Genomic DNA, 25,746 nt, shown 5'->3' on the forward strand with positions numbered 1-25,746 from the left:
TCCCACAAGATTGTGAGCAATAAACATATACGGTTATAACCATCATAGGGCAACCAACTTATTTACATAAAAAATCAATAAGCATATCAAAGTTAGACACAGGTGATGGAAAAGGCTAAATGATTTTCTAAACAAAAGAACTCATACTCAAATCTAGCAATTCAAAACAATCAATCAAAATATATTTCTCTTTTGCCCATATATCAAAACAAAGATGGACAAGTGACTTCATAAGAACACTTCAAGAACTCTTGTGATGTTCAAAATGACCCCGCTTTAGGCTGGAGTATATCAAGCAAGTTAATGATATTTACACAAAATCATAACCTATTAGTTGATAAAAAAACTCATTAGTGAAAGCATCAATTGACTAGGAAGCAACACCAAAAACTCACAACTTTGATTACATGCCATGTCACGACCATATCACAAGACTGAGGGTAATTGGTCATACCCACAAGTCCAAATGCATTGGTCCGATCACGAATGGCCTATGCGTATGAGGCCAACGAGTCAACCAATATAAAAAGAGCATAATCCACTAGGCCCAAGAATTAGACTAATAGAACAACATTTTGGATCTAGTATACAAGGTAACGTACAAGTGAAGATACATCCTAGAGGGCATAAAAGAGCCGCCATATGCTCAGATATAAGCATGTGAGGCCAACTGATTGAAAAGACAAAAACATCGCCTCACTCATGGCTTGACCTTCTTTTGGTGCAAGTTAAGCTCATCCAATGTAGTATACATATAGAAGATTATTTCTACAAGAAGTATCATGACCTCTTTGACTTCTTTATACCTTACTCTCTCTAATATATGCTCGTCATCTAAAAATACTTACTTTAATGCCAAAGTCCATTTTCAAGTAGCACCCAAAGAAATCCAATATTGAATATCAACACAAACAACACTATTTAAGCAAACCAAATAAGACCTCAACCTAGTTCAAGGCCAACCTAAATAACTCTGGTTTCTCACCAAGTTCGACCCAAAATCTTCATTGTCATATCATCTGGGGGTGAGTAAGACCCAACCTATCCATTCACCCAGTATGAAATGATCTGACCAAGTAGGGGACAAATGAGGTTCAAAAAATTAGACTCAATCAATATTTAGGACCGAGTAGGGGACAAACATGATCTGACCCATCCCATGGTCACTCATTCATCATGTTTGAGTGTGTCTCTATTCAATTATGTAAAAGGTAATGACACATCTTTGATCGAAATTATAATTGATTATTTAATTTTTTTCATGATATATATATATATATATATAATTAACGATATATACACATATATTTTATATGTCAAATTATATATTCATAATAATAAATAATAACTATAAGAATTTATCTAAAATAGGTATACATTATATTTAATCGGGTTTAAGACCGAATCCAAATTCAACAGCATTTAGGATGAAGTGTAAGTTCAAAAAATAATACAACCAACCTTTATAATCGGATAAGTAACAAATTTTTATCCAGTCCGGCGTGACTCACTCATTCCTATTATCATCCATCCACCTTCCTTAAAAACAATTAAAGTAGTTTTAGTGGGAAGGGGTAGTAGTGGGCCTATCTTTCTCTCTTTCATCCTGGAAAAAAGCAGAGTGACTGCAATTCAGTGCACATCTTTAAAACCCTCCGTACTTAGAATATCCCAAATGAGCAAGGAAAGCATAAAAAGCGGGACCCTCTCCCTGGTCCAATCGCCAGCTCACCTCAAAACCATGTTTATGATCATTAACCTTCCTCTTTCTTTCACTCTCATTCACAACTAAAAGAAGAAAAAAGAGAAGTTAATGTAGCTGATCTGATAATGTGTTTGAGATTTAGATTCAGAGAGTGAGGCTCCATTGGCTCTCACAGTTACTTATCAGGTGAGCGACTTTTATTTCATTCATTTTTTGGTTCATTATATTATATTATGAGAAAAAAATGTATACATTGTAGTCTATCATTAATAATGGTCGATGCATTCGTAGTACATAGATATTACACTCATATTATATGATATGTTCATAATGGAGTGGAACAGGTATTTGTGTATGTTGGGAGACATAACAACAGGACCTACCTATAGCTTCACGCACCGGCTACAATTACTTAGTAAACGTACTTCTTCTATGTATCATCGCTTTTCCATGCCTTCTAGGTGCGTTGCTTCCTTATCACTATTTTCCTCTTTTTTCCTTCTTTTTACGTCATTCTCATTTACTATAAACCCTATATACTCTGATTGAAATGCAAAATGGTCGGTTGAAAATGTAGAGCAACCCAGAGTTCTTTTTAATACTATTTTTGTTGAAGTTTGGGGACAAATGAAACCTCAAAGTATTTTTTAATGGTGAAAGGTGATGTTTTTACCTATATCAGAGTTCATAGCCTTTCAGAGTCATTTCATAAGTTCATGTCTATGAAATGAAGCATTTCATTTCCGTCGACCCAACTTGCAAAGGGACCTAATTTGGCATTGTACAAAGTTGAGCGGTGTTCTTGGTCTTTTCTTCTTTTATTTTTTTATTTTTAAAAAAGAGTTGTTCAGGTGACATGTTTGGGGGAATTTGATTGAAGTATGAAAAAACTGTTTTTATAAGAAATAATGGTTTTTAGATAAGAAGCTTATTTGAAGAAAAAAAGTTGTTTAACCATTTTTGAACTATTAAAGTTTTTTTCTCATTTCAGTGTTGCAAACTCAGTGCTATACAAACAACTTCATACCCTTCTCGTAAACTACCATATAAAGCAAGTTGCTAAATTTTAATCTTTTGTGGTAGGGGAGTGGATTCTTTGTTATGACTTAAGTAAGCTAATGTTGAACATAATTACATTTTTAATTTCTGATCAGCCCGACAAAATCCATTGAGGATGGAAGGAGTGATCAACTATCTGAGCAAACAGAAATTAGTTTATGGGAGAGGCTTGGTAGAGCAGAAATGTTGGACGTCGAATCGAGCTCATTTTCTTGGGACCGGCTCTCTTCATTATACCATACTGAACACAGTAGCAGCAATGACCATTCTGAGGATGAAATGAACAGAGCTCTTGAGGTTCATTGTATTCTATGCTCATAATGTTATTACAAGAAGTCAGGATCATACATACATTAGGGCTCTCGAAGATTAGGAGTTAGTATACAAACAGGGTTGATGTAAATAATTGTTAGGCTATTACAAAAAGTCAAGAACATATACATTAGGATTTAGTGTTTATAAAGAATAGTCATTTCTTTCTGGTTTAGCTTCAGTCCAATATATTTTCACTTTTGGCATTTCAGTGTGTTCACTGTGTTGCATCAACACATTTCCTGTTAATTCATTCTTGAGTGTCAAGAGCATTTGTTATGTATGCCGGGTTTATTATTTTTTGTCAATGTTCTAGCAGTTTTGTGTTCCTTGGCGCAATGGTAAGGTTTTTTGCCTTCTAACATGGGTTCAGATCTTTGAAATAGCCTCTTCACTTACAAGGGTAAGGCTGCCTACATCTAGTCCCTCCAAATCTCACTAGGTGTGAGTTTCGTGCACTGGGCGATATAATGTTCTAGTAATTTTGTGTTGTATTTTACCGAATTAAAACATGTACATGAACTGTCTATGTTCTTCTTCATCAGTTACTTGTCAATTCTGTGCACATAGGTAACTGTAAATTCTGGAGGGGTTGTCTTCTTTGCCTTTTTCAATGGTCTGGGTAATGATGATGGTTTTCCAAAAGAAGCAGCAGCTGTTATAAAGATATCATCATCAAGAATGGCAACACAGTCTGAACGCCTTGGGTATGAATTTGCCAAGTGGTTGGGAGTCCCAACTCCACAGGTTGTTCGCGTACTTGTTGTACACAAACATCACATCTGCAAGCTTAGAGAATCAAGCTGTACTTCTACCATATTCATTCTTTTCTGTTATTTTGAAAATGTAGGCTAGAGTCATTCACAACACCACTTTGGAATGGCTCCAAGTAAAGGAAGCAACAGAAAAAGCAAGAGATGCAACAAGTTCTAAGGGTGATGAAATTGGTGAAATGACATGCTTTGAACTTTTGGAAGCACTTGAGCTTAGCCGTTGTCTCCTTTTTATGAGGTATGGTTCAGTGTCGCAAACATAGTATTGGTAAGATTTATAATATGACAGCTTGGAATATCCTTGCTTGCCGTGTTACTTCTGCAACCTATTTATGATTCGAGTAAATACTTATTTCAGTCCCTCATATTTTTCGATCTTACCAGTTTGCTCCCTCAAAAATTGAAAAACCCAAAATGATCCAAAAAAATTTTAAATGTGAGTCAAATTAGTCATTTTTAGCATGTTTTAAAACACTTGGTAGGGACTAATTTGACCCAAAAAGGACTAATTTCACTCACATTTAAAAATTTTGGGGACCATTTTGGGTTTTTCAATTTTTGAAGAACCAAACTGGTAAGGTCGAAAAATATGAAGGACTAAAATGGGTAATTACTCTTATGATTTTTGTTTCATGGGAAACATTATGCTCAGCTATTCTTGCTTGGGCTTAATATGATAATTACAAATTTGGTATGGTGTGCAACTATGTCATTCTATATTTGAGTTAATGGGGCCATCCAAGAAATTACATTTTCATATCAGTATTAATATAAAAATGATGATGTTTTCTGGCAATCACCAAGAAGTAACTAACTAATTCTTTTGTGCCCTTCTCCACATGTGAAGTTGTGCAACACGTTGTAAGCAGGAGTAGAATGAAAACTATTGCATTTGTGCTCTTCTGATAATTTTTTTTTTAAATCGTAAGTAGCTAAATCAAATCCACGACCACTAATTCCCATGAAAGACAAATGATGCCAGTTAATATGGGGTATCTTTCGGTAGAAAAGCACATGACTATTGTTTCGGAATCTAGCTTTTGATTGAGTGTTCTAAAGATTCATCATTTTCTGGTAGTTATGTACATGGTTCACCTTTGCTTGAAAGCTCTTGTGCATTTGAATCACGGGAGTCAGCAGAAAGAACATCAGCAGCCCTTGGCAGGGTAATGATGTTGGACCTCGTTATCAGAAATGAAGATAGACTTCCTTGTCGTCAACTAAGATGGCGTGGGAACTATGCAAATTTGTTGCTGGCTGAAAATATGATCTCTGCAAATACAGACACGCTAGGAGAGGCTTTTGATTCTGCAATGAACCAATACAGGCCGAGGGTGACTAGGGCACTTCAAAATCAAAGGTCCACTTCTGATAGCAGATTGAGTTCTCATAATCCTGTGTTGGCATCAGCAGGCTCTGATCTTTCAGATATCAAAGAATCACCAGTATCTGCTGACATGAGCTTTAAAGGCCAAACATCAAGAGAACCATTGCGTACTGACTTTAACATTGTGGCAATTGATTCTGGTGTTCCTCGTCGACCCCCTGCTGGAAAACGTGCAAATGATCAGGTTAACTATCCCAAGTTGGTTGAGTTACTACTCAATAGTTCTGAATTTTCCTCTAACCTGTTACATGATATAACTGGAGGAAGATTAGGATTTCCCCCACCAGAAGATATAAATACAACAACTTATATACATGTAAGTCATGTAACATCAGTAGTTCATGAGTTCCGTAGTGGTTTTCGTGCTGCTCTTAGGGACCTGCAAGGATTCCATATATTCCTTCTCACGCTTCACCAAAAACTTGATAACCTGTTAAGGTTATTTATGAATATTATAAGCAAAATATCATTGGGGGAATCTGAAAAGGACGATTCACTGGTTCCTGACTCACCTTCTCTGGCTGCTATTGTCAGTTGTCCCTCACCAACAAGTAAGGAGAGGTTTTCTAATTATAACCATCAAGATTTTTGTGATTCAGAATCACAGAGAAGTGCTCCAAGGGCATCATCATCTTCAGGCATTAGAGATTGTTGTGACTCTGCTTCTTCTATGTCAAGAGAAAGTTGGCATGCAAAATCACTTCGTAGTCTCTGCTTGACAACTAAACTTCGTGACTTTCATAAATTTGCCAAGGTTTGTCTCTACACATCATAATCTAGTCTACTAGTCGTGTGGGTCAGGTTACGGCTATGCTGATGTAGTTACCTAGGTTGTTGTTTAGGTGCACTATTTCCAGTTATTATTGGATAGTTCAAAATAATCAATTAATCAGTCAGTGGTATATTGCTTTATTATGCAAAAAAATATGACTTCACTGCAAGTCCAGGTACATGAAATTGACTAATGTGGACAATGCTTAATATGACTCCGACAAGGATGTACTTTTGTTACTTTAATAATTGAGAGCATGTATTTTGCTGAATCGGCTTCAATCATTTCATTTTGGAGAAACATGTTGCTTTGACCTTTTACCCTTGTTTCTTTCAGTAGATCTGTTTTAATGTAACATAGACAAGGTTATAAATCCCCAACAATTGGAATATGTGGGTTTTCAGATTAAATAGTTGTTGGTAAGACTATAAGCATTACTTGACGTGTTTTTGCCATGCAAGACAACATTTTTACAAAATGAATTTGCTTTTTCTAATCATGTCTTATACTTTATCCTGTTTTCCAGGTTGATGCAGAATCTAATAAAGAATTGGAACAGTGGAATGAAATGCTTAAAAATGATGCCATCAAGTTATGCCTGGAGAACAATTTCAACTCAGGATTTTTTGAGGGTAGTGATAACAACAGTGTTATTGATGCATATGAACTGAAGGTATCTTCACTTCAAAATAGCATGCAAAATTAATATCTTAGACTCATTTCATGTATGTTGAATACATAATTACATTAAGCATTGATAGAATCAACTTTCAGGTTAGACTTGAACATATCCTTGAAAGGATTGCATTGATATCTGAAGCTGCAAGTACAGAGAGACCATCCATTGTTACAAATACTCTGCTCATTGGTGGAGCACTGGCTGCAAGATCTGTATACACACTGCAACACTTAGGGATCACACATATTTTGTGTTTGTGTACTAATGAAATTGGACAGTCAGATTCTCAGTTTCCTGATCTATTTGAATACAAAAATTTCTACGTAAGTAATTCTCATATCTAATTTTTACCCCCAATTATTCTATTGATTTATTTAGAGTGTGAGCCTCAGCGCCACGATAAGGTTGTTTGCCTTGTGACATGGAGGTCATGGGTTCAAATCCTGGAAAAAAAAACCTCATCGTTTGCGAAGGTAAGGCTAAGTACATCTACCCTCTGTATACCCTAATTGATGGGAGCCTTGTGCGCAGGGTTGCCCTTTTCTTATTCTATTGATTTATTTGTCGAGGTTTAGTTTATGGGGGAATCAGTTGAGTTCCCGCTTTTCCTTATTAATTATGCATGCGTTATCATTCAGGATTAATCTAGTTTTTTGTATTGGATTGGAGCATTCATCGTTATTCATTTCTCCTTGATTAACCTTATTGGGTTTCATATGACTATTGTGATGTGAACTACCAGTCACTGGCTCACTGCTAATTGGTCCAAAGTTCGATTACTTATGTCTCTGTTCTTTGTAATGCAATTAATTTTTCGCAAGGTAAGATGAAAACCAGTGCTTTGTCTATTGGGACATAAAGTAGGGGGAGGGGGGGTACATAAAAGCTTAAACTTTGTCTAACAAATAATCAGCCCAAATGCTTGAGCCGTCAGCTCATGAATGATTTTTTTACCTCTAATTAAGTATGCTCTAAGACTACAACCTAAATCACCCTAGATGGTTTTACTGGAAATTTGGTTTTTTTATAAATCCTAATGGCTTTGATTGATCCGTATAGCCGATTTTAATCAGTAGTGGGGTAGGGCTTACTTGTTTTGTACTGTACAACCTTAATTTGTTTTTCTGCATTACTAACAAACAATATATTCATACAGTATGAGTAAACTGCGGTACAATTGTTGCCTTTTTATTCTCATTCTTTTCTATTTTTCCTCTTTCTGAAGGTTTTGGCTGAAAGAATAATTACTAGTTATGGCTGGCCTCCATTTTTGCCTCAACATTTTCTCAGTCATGTGAATATCAAGTTCTGTTAATTAAGATGCCAATTGTATTAGTAAAATTAGGTTCTGCTCAATAGCTCTTCATATTGGTTAGGTCCATTCTTTCTTTTTAACAGGTGTGTGACAATGAAGATTCTAACATCAGCGACATATTTGAAGAAGCTTGTGATTTTATAGATTGTGTTGAGCAAACAGGTCAAAAGATTTTAGTTCATTGCTTTGAGGGGAGAAGCAGGAGTGTCACTTTGGTCCTTGCTTACTTAATGCTCAAGAAGTAAGTAAAAATGTAAAATTATAAAATCATGGATATAATCCAAAATAGCATTTCTATGGGGCCAGTCCTTAAGAACCAACCAATATTTCAAATGTAGTAAAATAGTTGAATCTTACTAACTAATATCACTTTTATTCAGTATGTGGCAACCAGGCAATAATAAGTTTATGTTCTTTGATGTAGGAAGTTCACATTATTAGAAGCATGGAATGCTCTGAAGAGAGTTCATCGTCGGGCACAGCCCAATGATGGTTTCACAAAGATTTTACAGGAACTGGATCTCAAACTGCATGGAAAAGTTTCGATGGAGTGGCAGCAAAGGAAACCAACGATGAAAGTTTGTCCCGTCTGTGGTAAGAATGCTGGAATAAGCAGTGGTTCGCTTAAGCTCCATCTTCAGAAATCGCATAAAAAGCTATCATCAGGGAGTGTTGACAGTGCCATGACAATGGAGATTGAGAAGGCTTTGATAGCTTTGAAGATTAGCCGTGGTGGGAGTGTAAGCCCCACACAAAGGCAGTCTCATTCAATGATAGATGAATAGATTTCTCTGTTAAGAATATGAAGTTGGTCATTCAAGATTTGGTTTTCAAGCTAGGAGTTTTGCAACATGCTAATTATGCCCAAAATTTGTGACTTTTTATTGGTTTTCCTTTGTAGTTTCTCTTCTACATGGGTAAGTGTAACAGGGCTTTGAAACTGGGGTGGATTGCTTTCCCATTTGATTTGATTGTTGAGTACATCAGTTGTGTAATGTACTACACCCTGGCTTGAGTTGCACTTTTGTGGATTTTTTTTATTATTATATATTGAAGAAAAATTAGAGAGTTAGCTTCAGTATAACGTTAAGGTTGTTTATCTTGTGACCCAATGATTTCAAATACTGAAAATTGCCTCTTTACTTACAAGATTAAGACTGTTACCTTCACATATCTCATTGGGTTGCCTTCATTGAAGAAAAGTTATAAGAGGTAAAACTACAGTTGACGAAATCACGATTTATCACGTAAGATCGTTCAATTCTATGCTTCCTGGAACTTGGCGAGGTACGTGTGCTACTAAAATGCAATCATGTACTTGCAGATAGGATCGTCGAGTTACCTCGTGAGATCATAAAAGCGAGGCGAGTTGTGTGATCCTATTGAGTGGTGATGGGGCAAAAATATTGGGGCTAAAACTCGTTTGACCCAGACCCATTTCGGGTTAAAAGTCTCAAAGGGTTCAAAAATCCCATTAAACCCCATAAGACCATCAAATCCTACTCATTTCTTGTCTTCATTGGTGCTCCTATGAACCTCACTCGTTTTCCCTCTTATTCATTTGAACTAAAGTAGAACCACTGTCATTTTTTCTGTTCAAACCGCCATCATGTCTGCCATTTGATCTCCCTCATTTTCTCACTTTGTTTAACTCAACACGACCTAAGGATGATGGAATAGATTGAATATTTTTGATAAAGATGAGTAGCCATTGAGGAAATGTGTTTGTCTTACTCTGTTCAAACCCCAGATGATTTGAAATTATTTGCTTTGCCATTTCGGTGTTGGTATGTTGCTCTATCTTACAATGTCTGGTGTGTTGGTTCCAGCTTTGTCCTTATTCATTTTTGGAAATAATTGATAATGATTCCAGTTTATAGTTGACTATGTTGAAGGGTATAAGTTAAATCAAATGTTGCTTAGTTGTTACTTTTTTGTGATTTATAGTAATAGAGAAAATTACTCTTCAACAATGTTTTTTTTTTGTATGTATATGTTTATATTTAATTTTTTTAATGTTGAGTAGGATCTTACGATCACACATTTTATGTGTTCACTTACCCTTTGTTATCTTATGTAAGATCTCGATTTTGTCAATTATGAGGAAAACAACATCTAACTCTTAATTCCATTAAATGAGATTATATTTTTCACCTCTTGTATCCATTAAGGAACATTTAAAAAGAAACGAACTTTAAATGTTGTGCTTATTGATAATGTATCACCGGAAATTATCATATAGTCTTTACTATATGATTAGAAGGGGGGAAGTTGTTTTGATTACAAAAGAATTTTAGTATTTTATTTATAAATAATTGTTCTGTATCTAATATAAATATTTCTAATTACATACTGATCATTGTGGACCTTTTCCTTTTTATAAAATCAGTGTGGGCCTCTGTCAGAATGATTGAGGTTGGTGTTTGTCGTGTAATTGGTTTTACTGATTAACCTACTGATTCTTTTCACTTTTGTACTGCCAAAGTATTTTTTTAGAGTAAACATATATTTTAACCCTTTAAAATTTTCGTGATTCAAACCTACTTTTGATTACCTACACATCAAGTCTACTATGATTATATATACTAAATCTTTTACCATTTCTTCTAAGTTCTCTTTCAAAAAGGGAGGGGTAAATATCCATGAGGTTGTCTAATATTTACTAAGTGAATATAATTGTTTTAAAATATACCACTTAGATGGTTTGTGTTAAATTAGTCGTTAGCTTGAGATAGATTAAAATTTAATTTGTTGTCTTGTCTGTTATAGACACGTGTATAAGAAAAAATTCTGAATTCTAAGGAGATGACGAGAGAGCTAATTTGTTTGTGTTAGGTGCTAAAATTACCTTAATTCATAAGGATAATTTAACACATTTTTACTCTAAATATTTGTTTTATATGATCATAATTGGAACTTTTATGATTAATTGTACCAATCCTATTATTTGAGTTTCCATGTTATTTCAGGACTGGAAAAAAGCATGCAAAAGCCACAAGTTAGTTGGCATGCGCCCAACGCAGCAGCTGAGCTTTGCATAGGAGGCGCTGAGCATGAAAGCCACGCCAAACATAGAAGATGTCAGGTGGAAGGATCTGATGCGCACCACCACTACGCACAACGTAGGAGTTAAAAATCAGAAATTACAAAAGGAGATCCAAGACGCCAAAAAAAAATATTGAGTCCTAAATTCAATACCTAGGGAGTTAGGAATCGAGTTTGATTCATTTCTTAGGATGATTAGTCTTCTTAGTCTTCAGTTTATGTAGTTGGAAATACAATGTAAAGGTTAGAAAGTAGGAATAATGAAGTTCTTGTATGTTCATGGAGAAGCCGCCACTTCTCTATGAACTACAAGTTCTTAATTTATCTTGTCGAGTTTTGTATGAAAATGTTTAGTTAGATTACTTCCTAGTTATGATTGATTCTTTTCTATTTATCTATGTATTTGGAATTTAATTATGAATAAAATGATTTGATTTTTATGAATTACGTCTTACTATGTGTTTGAGGAAATGTTTCATTTGTCTTAGGAAAAGATCTCAATAAGAAATTCCGGTTTTATAGCCCGAAGCATGTAGTTCATCCTTTTTGCATTATTCTAAACGGAGTTTGTATGCTTAATTGTCACAATGAGTATCTATTCTCATATGTTTACTAGACATAGATCCATATTAACATCGAAAGACTCTCAAGCTAGATGACATGTGTTATTAGGCATAGAGGCATGTTTGATGATTCATAATGTTAAATTTTATCAATGAAGTTGCTAGACATAGAACTATTTTTATAAAGTGTTAGTATATATCAAGACATTGGTGGCTAACACTATTGAGTGTGCATTAAACTCAATTCGCATGCATAGATTACTAGAAATAGAGGTGTATGTGAATCATAATTATTAATCTCGTATGTAAGGTTTTGCCTTTATTTCACGAGTTGCTAAATAGACTAAAGCATTAGCTATTAGCGTAATTGAGGTCCACTATTGCGTAGATTCGTATTTGGTTTATTGCTTGATTGTTTGTCTTTAATATTGAAATGAATAGCAAGTCAATCCCTCGTCTAACTTCCAACATGTTTTATCATTAAGTTTTCATAACCAAACAAACAACCTTCAAAACCCATTTGAAAAACTTGCTTAGAATTGTAATTTGATTTTGAAAGGCTAAGTTAGCAAGTTCTTGTGGATACGACAACCCCCTTATATCTTTTACTTGTTTGCAACACCATATGAAGTTTTCATACTCCTAGTTGTTAGTTTAGCAATTTGATGGACAAGGAGTTTATGTAAACCTAAGTGAGAGAGAAACATTACATTTTTCACACACTAGAAAGTGTAATGAGATTTGGGGCTTTGCCCATTATATTTTATCACTTAGTTAGCGTCTTGTGCTCGTCTGTCGTACTTGGGCATGGTAAAAGTGTTTTGGAGCTGAGATGACTAACTTAGATGATATCATGGAAACAAAAATTGAGAAAACATTTACTAAAATACTTAATGGGCTAATTTCAGTTAGTGTGCATACATTGCATTCTTATAGTTGGAGTTGGAGAATATGGAAAGATACTTTGATAAAAATATCATTGCAGATTTGAATAGAGGCGGCGATGACAATGATTCGCCAAGAAGCATTGAGGGATTTCTTAAGTGGGATAGTCTAGTAAGAGCTCATTCTTATAAACTGTATGACCATGATAGTCCTACATGCAAACTAAACGGTCTCTATTACCACCTTGCAAATTTCATAATATGTAGAGTGGATTCCTGAAAGGAACTGTGCTTACCATGTAAGCACCTCCAATTATTGCATGAAAGTTAGTTTAATAGAGTATTGAACATCGTAGAACATAAGATACAAACATCATTTGCATATGTTAGGTACGAGGATATGAGGGTAAAAGTTCGGTGCGGTTCTTGGTGCAATTTAGTGATTGGACCGAACATAAAAATATAGTTCGATTGACCTCAATTAACCATAAGTTTTTTGTAGGAACCGAACTGCTAATGAATGATTCGATTACAATTTTTTTTCTCTATTTTAAAAAACCCATTAAGAAAAAAAATGAGAGATTTTCTTTCCTTCTCTCTCTTTTCTTTTCTCTTATTTGTGATTCACTCTCTCAATTTCTCACTTTCTCTTTCTTTTCTCTTGTTTCTTTCTTTTCTTTTCTCCTTCATGCTCTCACTTTCTGACTTTCTCTTTCTTTTATCTCTTTTCTTTTTTCCAGGAAACTTAGTTTCTCTTTCAAGCTTTCTTTTCTCTCTTTTTGGTTTAGTTTCTTATTCTCTTTACTATAGTCTATAGATGGTGATAATCCTAAACTCATAATCAATCTTATCTTCTAAATTTAAATCTTAGTCATTCAAATATAAAAATAAAAATCTATTTTTTAATATGCAGTTCAATTCGGTTTTAACGGTTCCTAAATTTCAAAAGTCATAAACCGAACTGAACTTAAATAGTTCCAAATAAAGAAATGAACCGAACCGTAAAATTAAACCGAACCATATTTTGTGATTTAGTTCGGTCTAGTCAGTTTAAACAGGAACTGCTTATACCCCTATATGAGAAAAGATAATAATTGTGTTTCACATAACTTTAAATATTTTTCATGAAATCTAATTTAACTGATCTAACTAGTGACTCACTAATCTAATTATTGTCACGGATTGACTGATCCAAATTTAATAACACTTTTGAAGTTTCCAAAAATATAACAAATGAGTGATATTGATATAATTTTATATAATTATGATTGCAAAATTATTTAAAATAAGGGATCAATGCTTATTGTAAAATATTAAATATAATTTTATAATACATAGCCCTCGACTTATGTGTGGCTCCCCCTTTTTATATATAAGTTAAGAGATCGATGCTTGTAGAAAAATATTAAGAGACATTATAACTTGAGATTTTAATACTATACATTATCTAATTCAGTACAATAGCATAAGGTTACAAAATATTAAAATAAAAAAATCAATAGTCTATCATTTTTTGGTATACATAGTCTAACATTTGGAATGGTAGCAAGTTGATTATTAGTATTGCATAATAATAAAACAAATTCACACGTAGGCAATTAATATTGTGCACGGTGACATAACATTATAGCAACATGAATATACATGGGACAATGTTTAGAGAATCATAAATTAATTCATTATTAACATCGTATGATACTTATATAAGTTATATTCATTTAATTGTAATGTCTCATTGTCTTGTACTAAAAACGTATTTAAAAAATGGAGATATATATGCAATAAATGTTACTACTTCCATTCATTTTAATGTAAATTATATTTGTTTCTATTTATCTGTCTTTTTAAAAAACTTAAGCAACATTAATAACTGTTTTTATAACTATATCTAATTGATGATAGATAATAAATGGAAATTATTGCTTATAATTATAGAGAGATAAATAATAAAAATAATTAAATAATATATAAATTTAATTAAAGTAAATATATTAATAGTGTAATATTTATGCATTGATAGTGTAAAGATTTATATACAACAAGTATATTGTTCACCCTTCATTTGAATTATTTTTATTTAAAAGTCAATGATAATTAAAAATGAATGATAAATAATACAGTAATAATATAAAAAAATTACACTCTCAGTATATACATATTTTTTTTCATATATTAATTATATTTCTTATTTTATCTCAGAAATCGTAATTATGTGTCTTTAATGCATCAGCAAACTTAGGGACCTTTTGATATGAATGAAGTTTTACATTAATCATTTCTTATAAAGATAGTTGTTGCCAAATGTGAAAGAACTTGTCCAAATGTCGAAGTCAATGCCATGTGTGTGCACCTTCAATTTCTTCTACAACTTCCTTGTTGAGGATGGACCAAAAAAGCAAACTTCTCATGTTTTATTTGTAACTATTTGAAAACTAGATTATTATTTTATGATATTAAGTAATCAATTTTTATATATTTTATTTTAGGAAATTAAATATTTTTATATTAATATATTTTGTGTTATATATTTTTTATATTATTATAATGTCCAATTTAAGGTGAGATAAGTTGTTATTGTATTAATAATCGTTATCTATTATTATATGTTTTTTTGTATAAATTAAAAAATATGAAGGAAAAAATAGAGAATTGAAAATTAATCTATGGTGATATTTACATTATTTTTTGTATTTATATTTAGTATAGACGTAGATGAAAACATTATTCATATTGTTAAAAAGTAATTACTATCTATAATTCTATATTAATATTGTAAAACATAACTATGTTTGCTACGTTGTTTGTTATATTATTTTGATTTTATTAGAATGTTAACTTATTAAATAAAGTTGTGAGTGTACTGTTAAAGTTTATTTTATTTTTATTATTTGGTTTAAGGAATGATTGAAAACATTTTTTCTGGGTTTAAAACTCGAGTAGTCACTTCATATCACAATATTTATCTAACTAAACTAACTTTATGATCTTATTTTATTTTATAATTTTAAGATTTCGTGTTTTATTATTAGACATTTTCAAATACTTATTTACCTACTAGGATCATATATGGTATTCGAGACATGATAGGTGGGAATATGGTACTACATATCATAACTTATAAAGAATAGGGATATAATTAGGACCGGCAATGAATCGAACCAATTTGGTATTCGTTTGAAACTTGATTTGTTATTTAGCTCGATAAACTTGGTTCATGAATCAAATGAGCTGAACTTGAGCTGGAAATTGAGCTCGTTAAATAAACGAGCTAAACTTGAGTTGAATATAGTTTGACTCGTTTGGTTTATGAACTGGCTCGAAATATATATATATATATATATAATATAAACAAGATTATACTTATATATATATATATAACTTTTTTGAAGTATTTTTTCAAAATTTAATTAATTATTTGAGTTGTCCAAATGAACCATTCGAACTGAACCGAACAGTTCACGAACTTTAACCAAGCCAAACTCGAGCTAAAATAATAACTCGTATCGAACTCGAGTCGAGTTTTGAATCGAATCAATCATTATCGAGCTGAGCTCTAGTTCAACTCGGTTCGGCTCGTTTTCAGACCTATATGTACATTTGATTTTTAGCTTATCTTAAGAACCAAACAAAGCAAAAGTGAGGGTTATGTTCATTCCATCTTGTTTTTCAATATAGAAATTGCACCAAACTAGACATGAAAGATTTGGCTCATTAGTTCACCATTTTTAAAAATTAATATAATAAAATAGGATTCAACTTTCGGCCTTGGATTTGGAGGGTGTGTTTCACTTATACTGAAGTTCTTATGATTTACACAGGACCGTTTTTTATGAAACATTGGTGTAAATGACTTTACATTATTAAATTACTTTTATAAATAATAGATACTAGTTTGTTGCCATTATATTTTGTTTTGAATTCTCATTTTATTTTAATTTTGATGTACGAATTCCATTTTTTTTTCTTATGACAAATAACACAATTTTTTTTCTTATGACAAATAACACCTCATTTTTTCCACAGGGATTATAAAATGGCATCTACCCCTGTATGTTTATGTGTGGGTTAAAACCCTTCGCAGTACAGGATTATGAAGGAAAAAATGGAGTTTCATAATTTTTTATTTTATTAAACAATAATTATAATTTGTATAGTTAAGAAATCTCTTTACCGCTTGTAAAGATTTGCACCCAGTATTAAAGAGGATCTGCATCCGTCTAGGTATATATATAGTATCACCCTTTACTCAGATTAAATAACAGTTTAACCCTCCACCCAATTTTTTGAATTTTATCCCATTATTCTCTATGCAGTTTACTAGTGTTAAAAGATAAATATATTTCTGGACGAGCATTACACTCTAAATTGAATTGCCATTGTCAAGTATTTGTCATTACATATATTAAGATTTCAAGCAATAAATAAATACACCATCACTGTATTTTACAATAATACAAGGATATTACATTGTCATAGACATGCAGGTGAAAACTAAAAACACCTAGACTGATGCACATTTTTTCATCTTCCACACAACACCCTTTCCCTACTAGTTTTGCTTGGCAATGGGCAAACATGACTGAATAAAAAGCTATAGGTCCATTGACAAGTAAAATCAGACTAGGACTAGTTTTAAATGAAATTAAATACACATATTATTTAGCATAGGTAACCACATTATACAGGAAGGGGCTCTGGTAATGACTCTGGGGTACCACTGCTACCATTAAGCACAATCACATTGCCATCAGAATCAACATCCACAATAACAGAATCACCCTCTTTGATCTCTCTAGCAAGCATCTTCTCAGCCATGCTGTCCTCCAAAAGTCGCATTATCGCTCTTCGTAGAGGCCTCGCTCCATAACTAGGATTATAACCTTCATCAACCACTCTGTCCTTAAACCTTTCTGTCACTTGAAGTTCAATGTCTTTAGTCTTCAGTCTATTGAACACCTCGTTGAGCATTATGTCGGCTATCTCCTTCACCTCAAGTTTTGTGAGTTGCCTGAAAACAATCATTTCATCCAACCTATTCAGAAACTCTGGCCTGAAGTATTGTTTTAGCTCCTCTGTCACTAAGCTCTTGATTCTATTGTAACTGCTGTCCTTCTCATCGTAATCCAGATCGAATCCAATTCGGCGGCCTCCTTTCTCAATCACACTGCTTCCAACATTTGATGTCATTATGAGAAGTGTATTCTTGAAATCCACAGTTCTGCCTTTACTGTCTGTTAGTCTTCCATCTTCCAGGATCTGAAGCATCATGTTGAAGACATCGGGATGGGCTTTCTCGATCTCATCAAATAGTACAACAGTGTATGGACGCCGCCGGACTGCCTCAGTCAATTGACCACCTTCAGTGTAACCAACATATCCAGGAGGTGAACCTATGAGTTTGGAGACAGTGTGCCTTTCCATAAATTCACTCATGTCAAGACGAATCATGGCTTCTTCAGAGCCAAAGTAGTATGCAGCCAATGCTTTGGCCAACTCAGACTTCCCAACACCAGTTGGACCAGAAAATATGAAGCTGGCAATTGGACGATTAGGGTTCTTTAGTCCAACCCGGGCTCTACGGATAGCCCGACTTATCGCTTTCACTGCTTCGTCCTGACCAACGATTCGCTTGTGTAAAGTATCTTCCATCTTGAGGAGGCGATCAGATTCATCTGTTGAGACTTTGTCAACAGGAATACCAGTCCAGGAGGACACAATATGTTGTATGTCAACTTCAGTCACAATAGGACCTGTATCTCCGGCCTCAGTCTCTGCCTTGCTCATCTCCTTGCCTTTCTCTACAAGTGTCGAGATTTGTGCCTTCAGATCCATTTCTTTGTCTCGTAGCTCTCCAGCCTATCAGAAATTCATGGAACATTTGAACAAGAAACAAACCACTACAATGTCTTTTTTTTAACACCACTAATCTTTAAACTAAAAAAAAACCAGAAAGTAGAAACATCCATAAATTTAGACTTTAGAACTATAAAAAATAGAAAGCTGATAATTATCTTAATTTTTACTTGAGCAAAAGAATTATATTTTTAGACAACATTTCTCCTTGGATCAAGGTAGTTAACACTTGACAGTCTTCCTCAAAAATAAGGGCGAAGCTAAAAAATGACAAGTTATATAATCCAGTGAAGGTGAAGGACATTACCTTTTCAAAGTCTTGGTTGCGAACAGCTTCTTCTTTCTCCTTAATAATCTGCCTGGCCTCCTTGTCGAGTTCTCTCGCCTCTTCAGGTAACTGGAATTACGTAAACATAGCCCAATTAGCTTTAGTAAAAAGATAGAAACTAGAAATAATAGTTGAAGGATGGAGAAATATATACCTGCGCATGTTGAAGCCGGACTCGTGAACCAGCTTCATCAACCAAATCTATAGCTTTGTCGGGTAAGAATCGATCACTGCAAAGGTCAGCATTATTTATAACTTATAAGCCAGGAAATACATGGTTAAGAAAAACAGCAAGAAGTAAATAAGATAGAGTGAGCATTTTGATTCACATAGACATCAAACAAGTATATTAGATTTCCAATGTAAACAATAAAAAACCATTCGAAGAGGACTACTAATACTAAATTACAGAAGTCTAAAAAATATATCAACTTAATTCAGTGGAAAATATCGAGTTTAAATATGCAACTTTGGAAAAGTTATTAAAAAAAGGTCTATTCTAGCATAAATTACCAGGGGAAATGAACACAGAAGAAACAGAAAGGAAGTATGACAAACCTGATATACTGGTAAGATAGCTGTGCAGCAGCTACAAGAGCTTCATCAGTATAGCGGAGCTTGTGGTGAATCTCATAGCGCTCTCTAAGTCCTTTCAGTATTTGTATGGTTTCGTCAACAGTTGGCTCTGGCACTTTAACCGGCTGGAATCGTCTCTCCAAAGCTGGATCTTTCTCAATGTGCTTCCTGTATTCATCAAGTGTTGTGGCTCCAATACACTGCAGAAATGTTTTAAGCAATCACTTTAGCATCATTACAATATAAGTCCTGAGTAGCAAGACTGAAGTTAACCATATTAATCGAGACTTGATTAATGACCTATACCAGACCTGTTAAATGTCTCACAATCACAATGGTTTTTAATAGTTTACAAACATTGAACAACCAGAAGAAATATGCAGAGTTGCCAGAGCAATTTTTTTAATAGAGGAAGTCTTTTATCACTTTTTTTTCGAAGTTCAAGTTCAAGAGTGATGCCAATAATATCCGACAACCAAAGCCCATTCTTTCTCCCCCTTGAAAATAATATACAGAACTTAGAAGTCAAAATCAGCATAAGTAAATCCGTTTTAAACATGTCAAGGGAAAATACTACCTGCAGTTCACCTCTTGCCAGAGCTGGTTTTAGTATGTTAGCAGCATCAATTGCTCCTTCAGCTGCTCCTGCTCCAATTAGAGTGTGCACTTCATCGATAAAAAGTATTATCTCATCACTTTGCTTGATTTCTTCCATCAGTTTCTTCAACCTCTCCTCAAACTCACCACGATATTTAGTTCCAGCTACAAGCAACCCCATATCGAGAGTTATGACCTAAATCATCCAGAACAGGGTATGTTGTTAGAATATAATGAAAAGATATCGATGGCAAAGAGTAACTACTCAATCCACACAAACAGCATTCAGTTTTACCTTCCATAGCCATAAATTCAAGACAATAGTTAAAAATGATTTGAAGACGCATGATTACCTACTTGATTGCCATTGATTTTAATAGTCTAGAAATAGTACGTCCAAAACAAACTGTTGTATGCCAAATATAGTTGACCAAAAAAGGCTTTAATGCTATTCATGACTCCTCAAAATCATAAATAGAACACACAAATCCACTGAAATGCTAACATGAAATTAATATCACAGAATCATGAGTCTGAAAATGAGACAGCATGCCCTATATACTGGCTTACCAAACAAACTCAGTGCCACAAAATTCCTTTTTGTCAACATGTAAAACCAAACAGAAAAACATATAAACTGGGAAGCTGTTTTAGAATTACTTAACACAAATCCAGCAAGTTGAAGATGTTAATCGTTCTGAAAAGAGAATCACAGTTTCCTGAAATTAACTAAACCAATTATATGAAAAGTGGAGGCAAAGTTATTTCTCCTAACCTTTTTTCCCTCTATGGTTTCAGGTACATCACCATTTGCAATCCGCTGAGCAAGACCTTCAGCAATTGCTGTCTTCCCAACACCAGGTTCACCAATAAGACAAGGATTATTTTTTGTGCGACGGCCTAAAATTTGAGTAACACGTTCAATTTGCGGCTGCCTTCCCACAACAGGATCCAATTTTCCCTGGGGAGCAGAAAAAAATATTAAGCTTTTTACACACAATGAAGCATCAACTACCATCTACCACAAAGAAAACTGGGAACTGTTAATTACCTCCTGTGCTAGCTTGGTCAAATTGGTGCCATACTCCTCCAAAGTTGGCATCTTATTGCCACTACTTCCTGGGCCAACAGTAGCAGCAACACTGTCAGCACTCTCACCAACCATACGAATAACCTGTACAGATCCAATGGGAATTACACAATTAACACAAAAGTGAAGATAAAAAAAAGCATTCATTGGAACATATATTTGGGGAAGATAAATGAGGGCGTAATACTAGCCTGTGTGCGGATATTAGTTGGATCAGCACCAAGGTTCTCAAGAACACGTGCTGCTACACCCTCACCCTCTCGAAGAAGACCCAGAAGCAAGTGCTCAGAGCCAATATAATTGTGACCTATAAATTTCAAGGAATTGAGGTCATAGTTCCAGCTACAAATATTGCAATATGATATAATTTTTATCCCCAAAGCCAGGCCAGTAAAAAACAAAAAAAAAAACTTCATGGATAGCCTCCACCTCAATTTTGAATGTATTTAACAAAAGAGAGTACATCTAGTGGTGCCACAACATGCATAAAGTGATTTGGAGCAATTGGCTAAATAGATGTGCAAGAAATATTAAGCCAAAGTTTACAGTGAGGTCAGTGTGTTATTTTGCATCATTATGCACTAATGAAATAATAGGGTAAATTATCTAATCCTCTGCTCTTTCACTTTGTTCTTCACTTTTTCCTCTTATTTAGTAATCAAACATAGATGACTACTCAAATAAAATAGATAAATCACAAATATAGATGGTTTTAAATTGCAGTTTACAACAACTATTACACCAACAATTTTGTGGTTTTTGTGATCTCCTCGATGGTATCGTGACAGCAACCGTGGCCACTCAGCCACAATCACGAACACAACGTAGTTGTAACTGTGGCCACAGACCACAACGGCAATTTAAAACAATGAGAAGACCCAATATATTCAAATAACTTCCACCTGATTTTTATGAAAAAATACTAAGAATCTGCAGATGGACAAAAGGCAGAAAATTCACCCTTAAATGCTTTTAGCGGCTTACAAGTTTGATGAATAATTAAAATAATAAAGGAAGGTGAACAAATTATTTACCAAGTTGGCGAGCTTCCTCTAGTGAGAGTTCCAAAACGCGCTTTGCACGGGGAGTAAATGGAATCTCAACAGCGACAAATCCACTACCTCTCCCAATTATCTTCTCCACTTCCACACGTGCATCTTTAAGGTTGATTCCCATAGACTTTAGAACCTTAGCGGCAATACCAGTGCCTTCACCAATAAGACCCAACAGAATTTGCTCTGTTCCCACAAAATTGTGACCAAGACGTCTTGCTTCCTCCTGGGCCAGCATAATAACTTTGATAGCTTTCTCTGTGAAACGCTCAAACATGGCTTTAGGTATGGATCTGGTAGCTCTTGCTCTCCGTGATGAAGTTGCAATTGCCACCTTCGAATGAAAATCCAGTCCCGGTCTCAACATGATATCCAAAGGATTAGAAGTACGTAGTCCTGAGTAACCATTCATTCTTAATCTGTTTGTTCGCGAAGCACACATCGTCTTCACCGCTCTTTTTAACTCTCCTTGTCCCTTATGTTGACCATGCCTTTGCCCAGCCACTAGGCCAGGTACATTAACTGACTGAGCCAAAACCTTAGCCATGATTCCTGAATCGGTGGCTGCATTTTTATGAAACATATTACACAACAGATAATGGCTTAAATAAAATATTGCAAGTAAAACTTATATCGGGTTGTCAGAACATCAATATTTAGGACAAAAACACTTTCTCATTGCAAAGCATCAAGTACCCAAATTTATGAATAACACTGCAAGTAGCAACAAGGAGACTAAGAGAAAATAAATACTTGTGAAAACATTCTTCAATGAAATAGGTCTACATATTTAACTCCCTCAGACAAGAAATTAATACATTTCATTTCAGCAGAAATTGTTATTGGATCACAATAAACTGGAAGATTCAAGTAAAGAAATTTGAAAACTTGTCAACTGAACAAACAACTCCAACAAAAAATTGACAGAAAAAGTAAGACTTCAAAGTTCCATTGTTCATAACACCAACAATAATAACATCAAAGATATTTCGAACATATAATTAATAACAAACATATACATGCTAAAGATGAAGATCATAAAAAACCAGAAATCTCAAAGTTCACTTTGACTTATCTTTACCTAAATAATCTATAAAACAAGTGCCAAACAATTACATTACTCAAAATAAATCTTAAAAGGGAATGCAGCTTAAGTAACTATTCTACATATGGCCGCAGACGTATTATGTATATAACAGAGGAATCAAGAGTTGCTTCATATGGTCTCTAGAGACATTCTTTTTGTTCATTAAAAAATGCTATGTAATAATATTAAAAAATAATCTTCATTCTGCTTCCAAACTTCTCAATCATAAAATTCTTCTTTTTAATTTAAAACTACTCGGTGCAAGTTGTTTGTCACATGACTTGATGGTCATGAGTTCAAATCCGAGAACAATCTCTTCGCGCGCTTGTGAGGCTACTTACATCTCTTCTCCCTATACCCCACTATGTGAGAACCCTGTCCCTTTGCCACCTTTTTTAATTAAAAGCTAATTACCAATAAATGGGAAACCAATAGCATGCTTAAATCTTGGAAATATTAATGATCATAAAAACCCAAAAAAAAAATTAATTCATCATCAGCTAAATTATATACCAAGAGCTGAGCTAGATAAGATAGCTAGCAAGTATCAAAATAAAAATATATGGAAAAGATTCAATTACTGAATTAGTAAGTTCAATTGTATAGAAATAATTCGAACATACACATAAATTCCAAATACAAAATCGAGTGAAGCAAACTCCAAAACTTAATCGGAAGCAGTTAATTCTTATTTGAGCTAATAATAAAACACATGCAAATTATATTAAAAAGAAAAGAAAAATAAACTCACTCCTCAGAAGCACTACACAAATATAAGATAAAATGAAAATGAAAAACAAAGTTGAAGATTAAAATATAAGAGATAGAATGAAACCTAAAGGGATGTAGTTTTTATGGATTCAGTTGAAAAGAAAGAGGAAGCAAAGAAAGTGTTTATTAGAGAAGGAGGAAAGAATAGTTATTATGAAATTATAATAAAGTATTGAAATAAAAAAAAGTACAAAAATAAAAAATGTGGTCGTGAATAATGGACATAACCTCTTCAGGTTCAAGATATTTAATTGCGACCTCACTGACACTCTCATGCACCTTCTCTTACTGAATCATCTATGTTTTGATGCCTTGATTGATTGATTTGAGGTAGTGTCTGCTAATGTTACACGTTTCTTGGGCCCCACTATCTGCGTCTCATCTTTGATTTTTTTATGTAATTATTACTAAAATTACTATACTCTCCTTTATATTTGTTGCCCTCACCATAATATGTGTGACAATCAAATATTCCAAAATAATTAATTCTTCATTAAAAATGTTAAAGAATACTTGATTCCCCTTAAGAAAGGTCTTGGTTTGAGTTTTGTGGATAAAAAAATGTCTGTTGTGAACATTAGCTCCATATACCTGTAGATATTTTTGGATGAGACATGATTACCTCTAGTGCAAGGATATCTATGAGAAACCAAAAAAAGAAACAGTCAACATAATGATTTATAAAGTATTAAGCAAAGTATCAGTGAATTATAAGTGTGATTTAATTACTAAAGGTTAATTTGATAAGACTTTTATCAATTTTAAGATCCAACGTAAATGTTACAATAATTAATTATTAAAACATAGTATCATAGGTTTAATTATATAAATAATATTTTATTGTTAAATGTAAAATTCACAGATTAGCATTAGGAGTTTCGGACCTTGAATAACGCACATACAAAAAAAGAAAAAACCAACCAGGATCCAGTGCTCAAAAAAATCTTGTTTCCACATGCTAATTAAATTTTACTAGGTAATATAAAAAAATATGTTTTGATTTTTTTAAAATGAAAAGTATTTTTTAATTAAATTGGAACACTAATAAGACACAAAAAAGGGATGTGTAATCTTCATTACAAAAGAAACTAGCAAGACCAATATGAAAGAGAATCAAAGTGGATTACTACTAATTAATTGAATTTTATTCATAATGTTAAGTAAAATATCTACGTTGCTGTAGCAAAGACATAGACGGCACCTTCTTTTTGCCATTTTTTCTCCCCTTGTTACTTGATTACTACTTTTTCCTTGTTTTTTCTCGGGAGATTTAGTTAAGTAATATTTAGTTAAGAAGGAAATTTATAAAATATAAACTAAATTTTTTATATTAATTATTGATATTTAATTAGTTAGATACCTGAAGACATGATTTCTTGATATTAATCTTTTTTTCTTGTTAAACAATAAATAGTAAATAATTTATACACAAATGTTAAAATTTTCAATTTCGTCAAGTCAACCTAATATAACCAAATATTCTGATTCGAATAGTATAATCAACTGTAATATCAATTAATATATGGATGGTTAATTTTGTAGTTTTTGTGGTAAATCTAATCATGCGATTAAATGCCCATGTAAAAAGGTTTAAAAATATTTTTCCACCAATTTTTTTAATTATATACAATGTTCATATATCGATTTTTCAAATAGTTAAGACAAAACTTTTTCGATTATACATCATTAGTTCTTCAAGTATTCACAAAACTCAGAAAAATTCTGGCTGGCTAGTATCCAACAAAATCACATCACTTTCCTTCTATAAGTTTCCTTATTTAATTGCAATAAACTGAAATTTTATTTCCACTCTACCACAGTACCACAACACCCCACCAAACTTCTACCAAAAGTTACTAAGTTTTAATTTGACTAATTTTTTTTATACTACCAAAAGT

General features: G+C 33.4%; 2 protein-coding genes across 5 annotated transcripts; one reads left to right on the forward strand and one right to left on the reverse strand.

Annotated features, from left to right (window-relative positions):
• Nucleotides 1,590-8,988, forward strand: LOC109343399 (dual specificity protein phosphatase PHS1-like). Of its 2 annotated transcripts, none has more exons than XM_019581656.1 (10): nt 1,590-1,891; nt 2,050-2,166; nt 2,860-3,061; nt 3,647-3,823; nt 3,927-4,087; nt 4,928-5,990; nt 6,535-6,681; nt 6,783-7,010; nt 8,086-8,243; nt 8,427-8,988. In XM_019581656.1, exons 2-10 carry the CDS (start codon nt 2,060-2,062, stop codon nt 8,785-8,787), a joined length of 2,604 nt encoding a protein of 867 aa, XP_019437201.1. In that variant the 5' UTR covers nt 1,590-1,891; nt 2,050-2,059; the 3' UTR covers nt 8,788-8,988. The 2 variants fall into 2 exon arrangements, with proteins under 2 accessions (XP_019437201.1, XP_019437202.1); XM_019581657.1 differs by having other exon boundaries at nt 2,082-2,166.
• LOC109343400 (chaperone protein ClpC, chloroplastic) lies at nt 16,854-24,049 on the reverse strand. Of its 3 annotated transcripts, none has more exons than XR_002107206.1 (11): nt 23,913-24,049; nt 21,973-22,554; nt 21,130-21,245; nt 20,900-21,022; nt 20,624-20,809; nt 19,829-20,044; nt 19,234-19,451; nt 18,830-18,905; nt 18,655-18,744; nt 17,034-18,350; nt 16,854-16,995 (listed from the first exon to the last, which is right to left on the reverse strand). XR_002107206.1 is itself a non-coding variant. In XM_019581659.1 (11 exons), exons 2-10 carry the CDS (start codon nt 22,535-22,537, stop codon nt 17,172-17,174), a joined length of 2,769 nt encoding a protein of 922 aa, XP_019437204.1. In that variant the 5' UTR covers nt 22,538-22,554; nt 23,913-24,049; the 3' UTR covers nt 16,869-17,067; nt 17,163-17,171. The 3 variants fall into 3 exon arrangements, 2 of the variants coding, with proteins under 2 accessions (XP_019437204.1, XP_019437203.1); XM_019581659.1 differs by having other exon boundaries at nt 16,869-17,067; nt 17,163-18,350; XM_019581658.1 differs by having other exon boundaries at nt 16,871-18,350.

Source organism: Lupinus angustifolius, chromosome LG03 (assembly GCF_001865875.1).
Source record: "Lupinus angustifolius cultivar Tanjil chromosome LG03, LupAngTanjil_v1.0, whole genome shotgun sequence".
Lineage (NCBI taxonomy): Eukaryota > Viridiplantae > Streptophyta > Magnoliopsida > Fabales > Fabaceae > Lupinus > Lupinus angustifolius.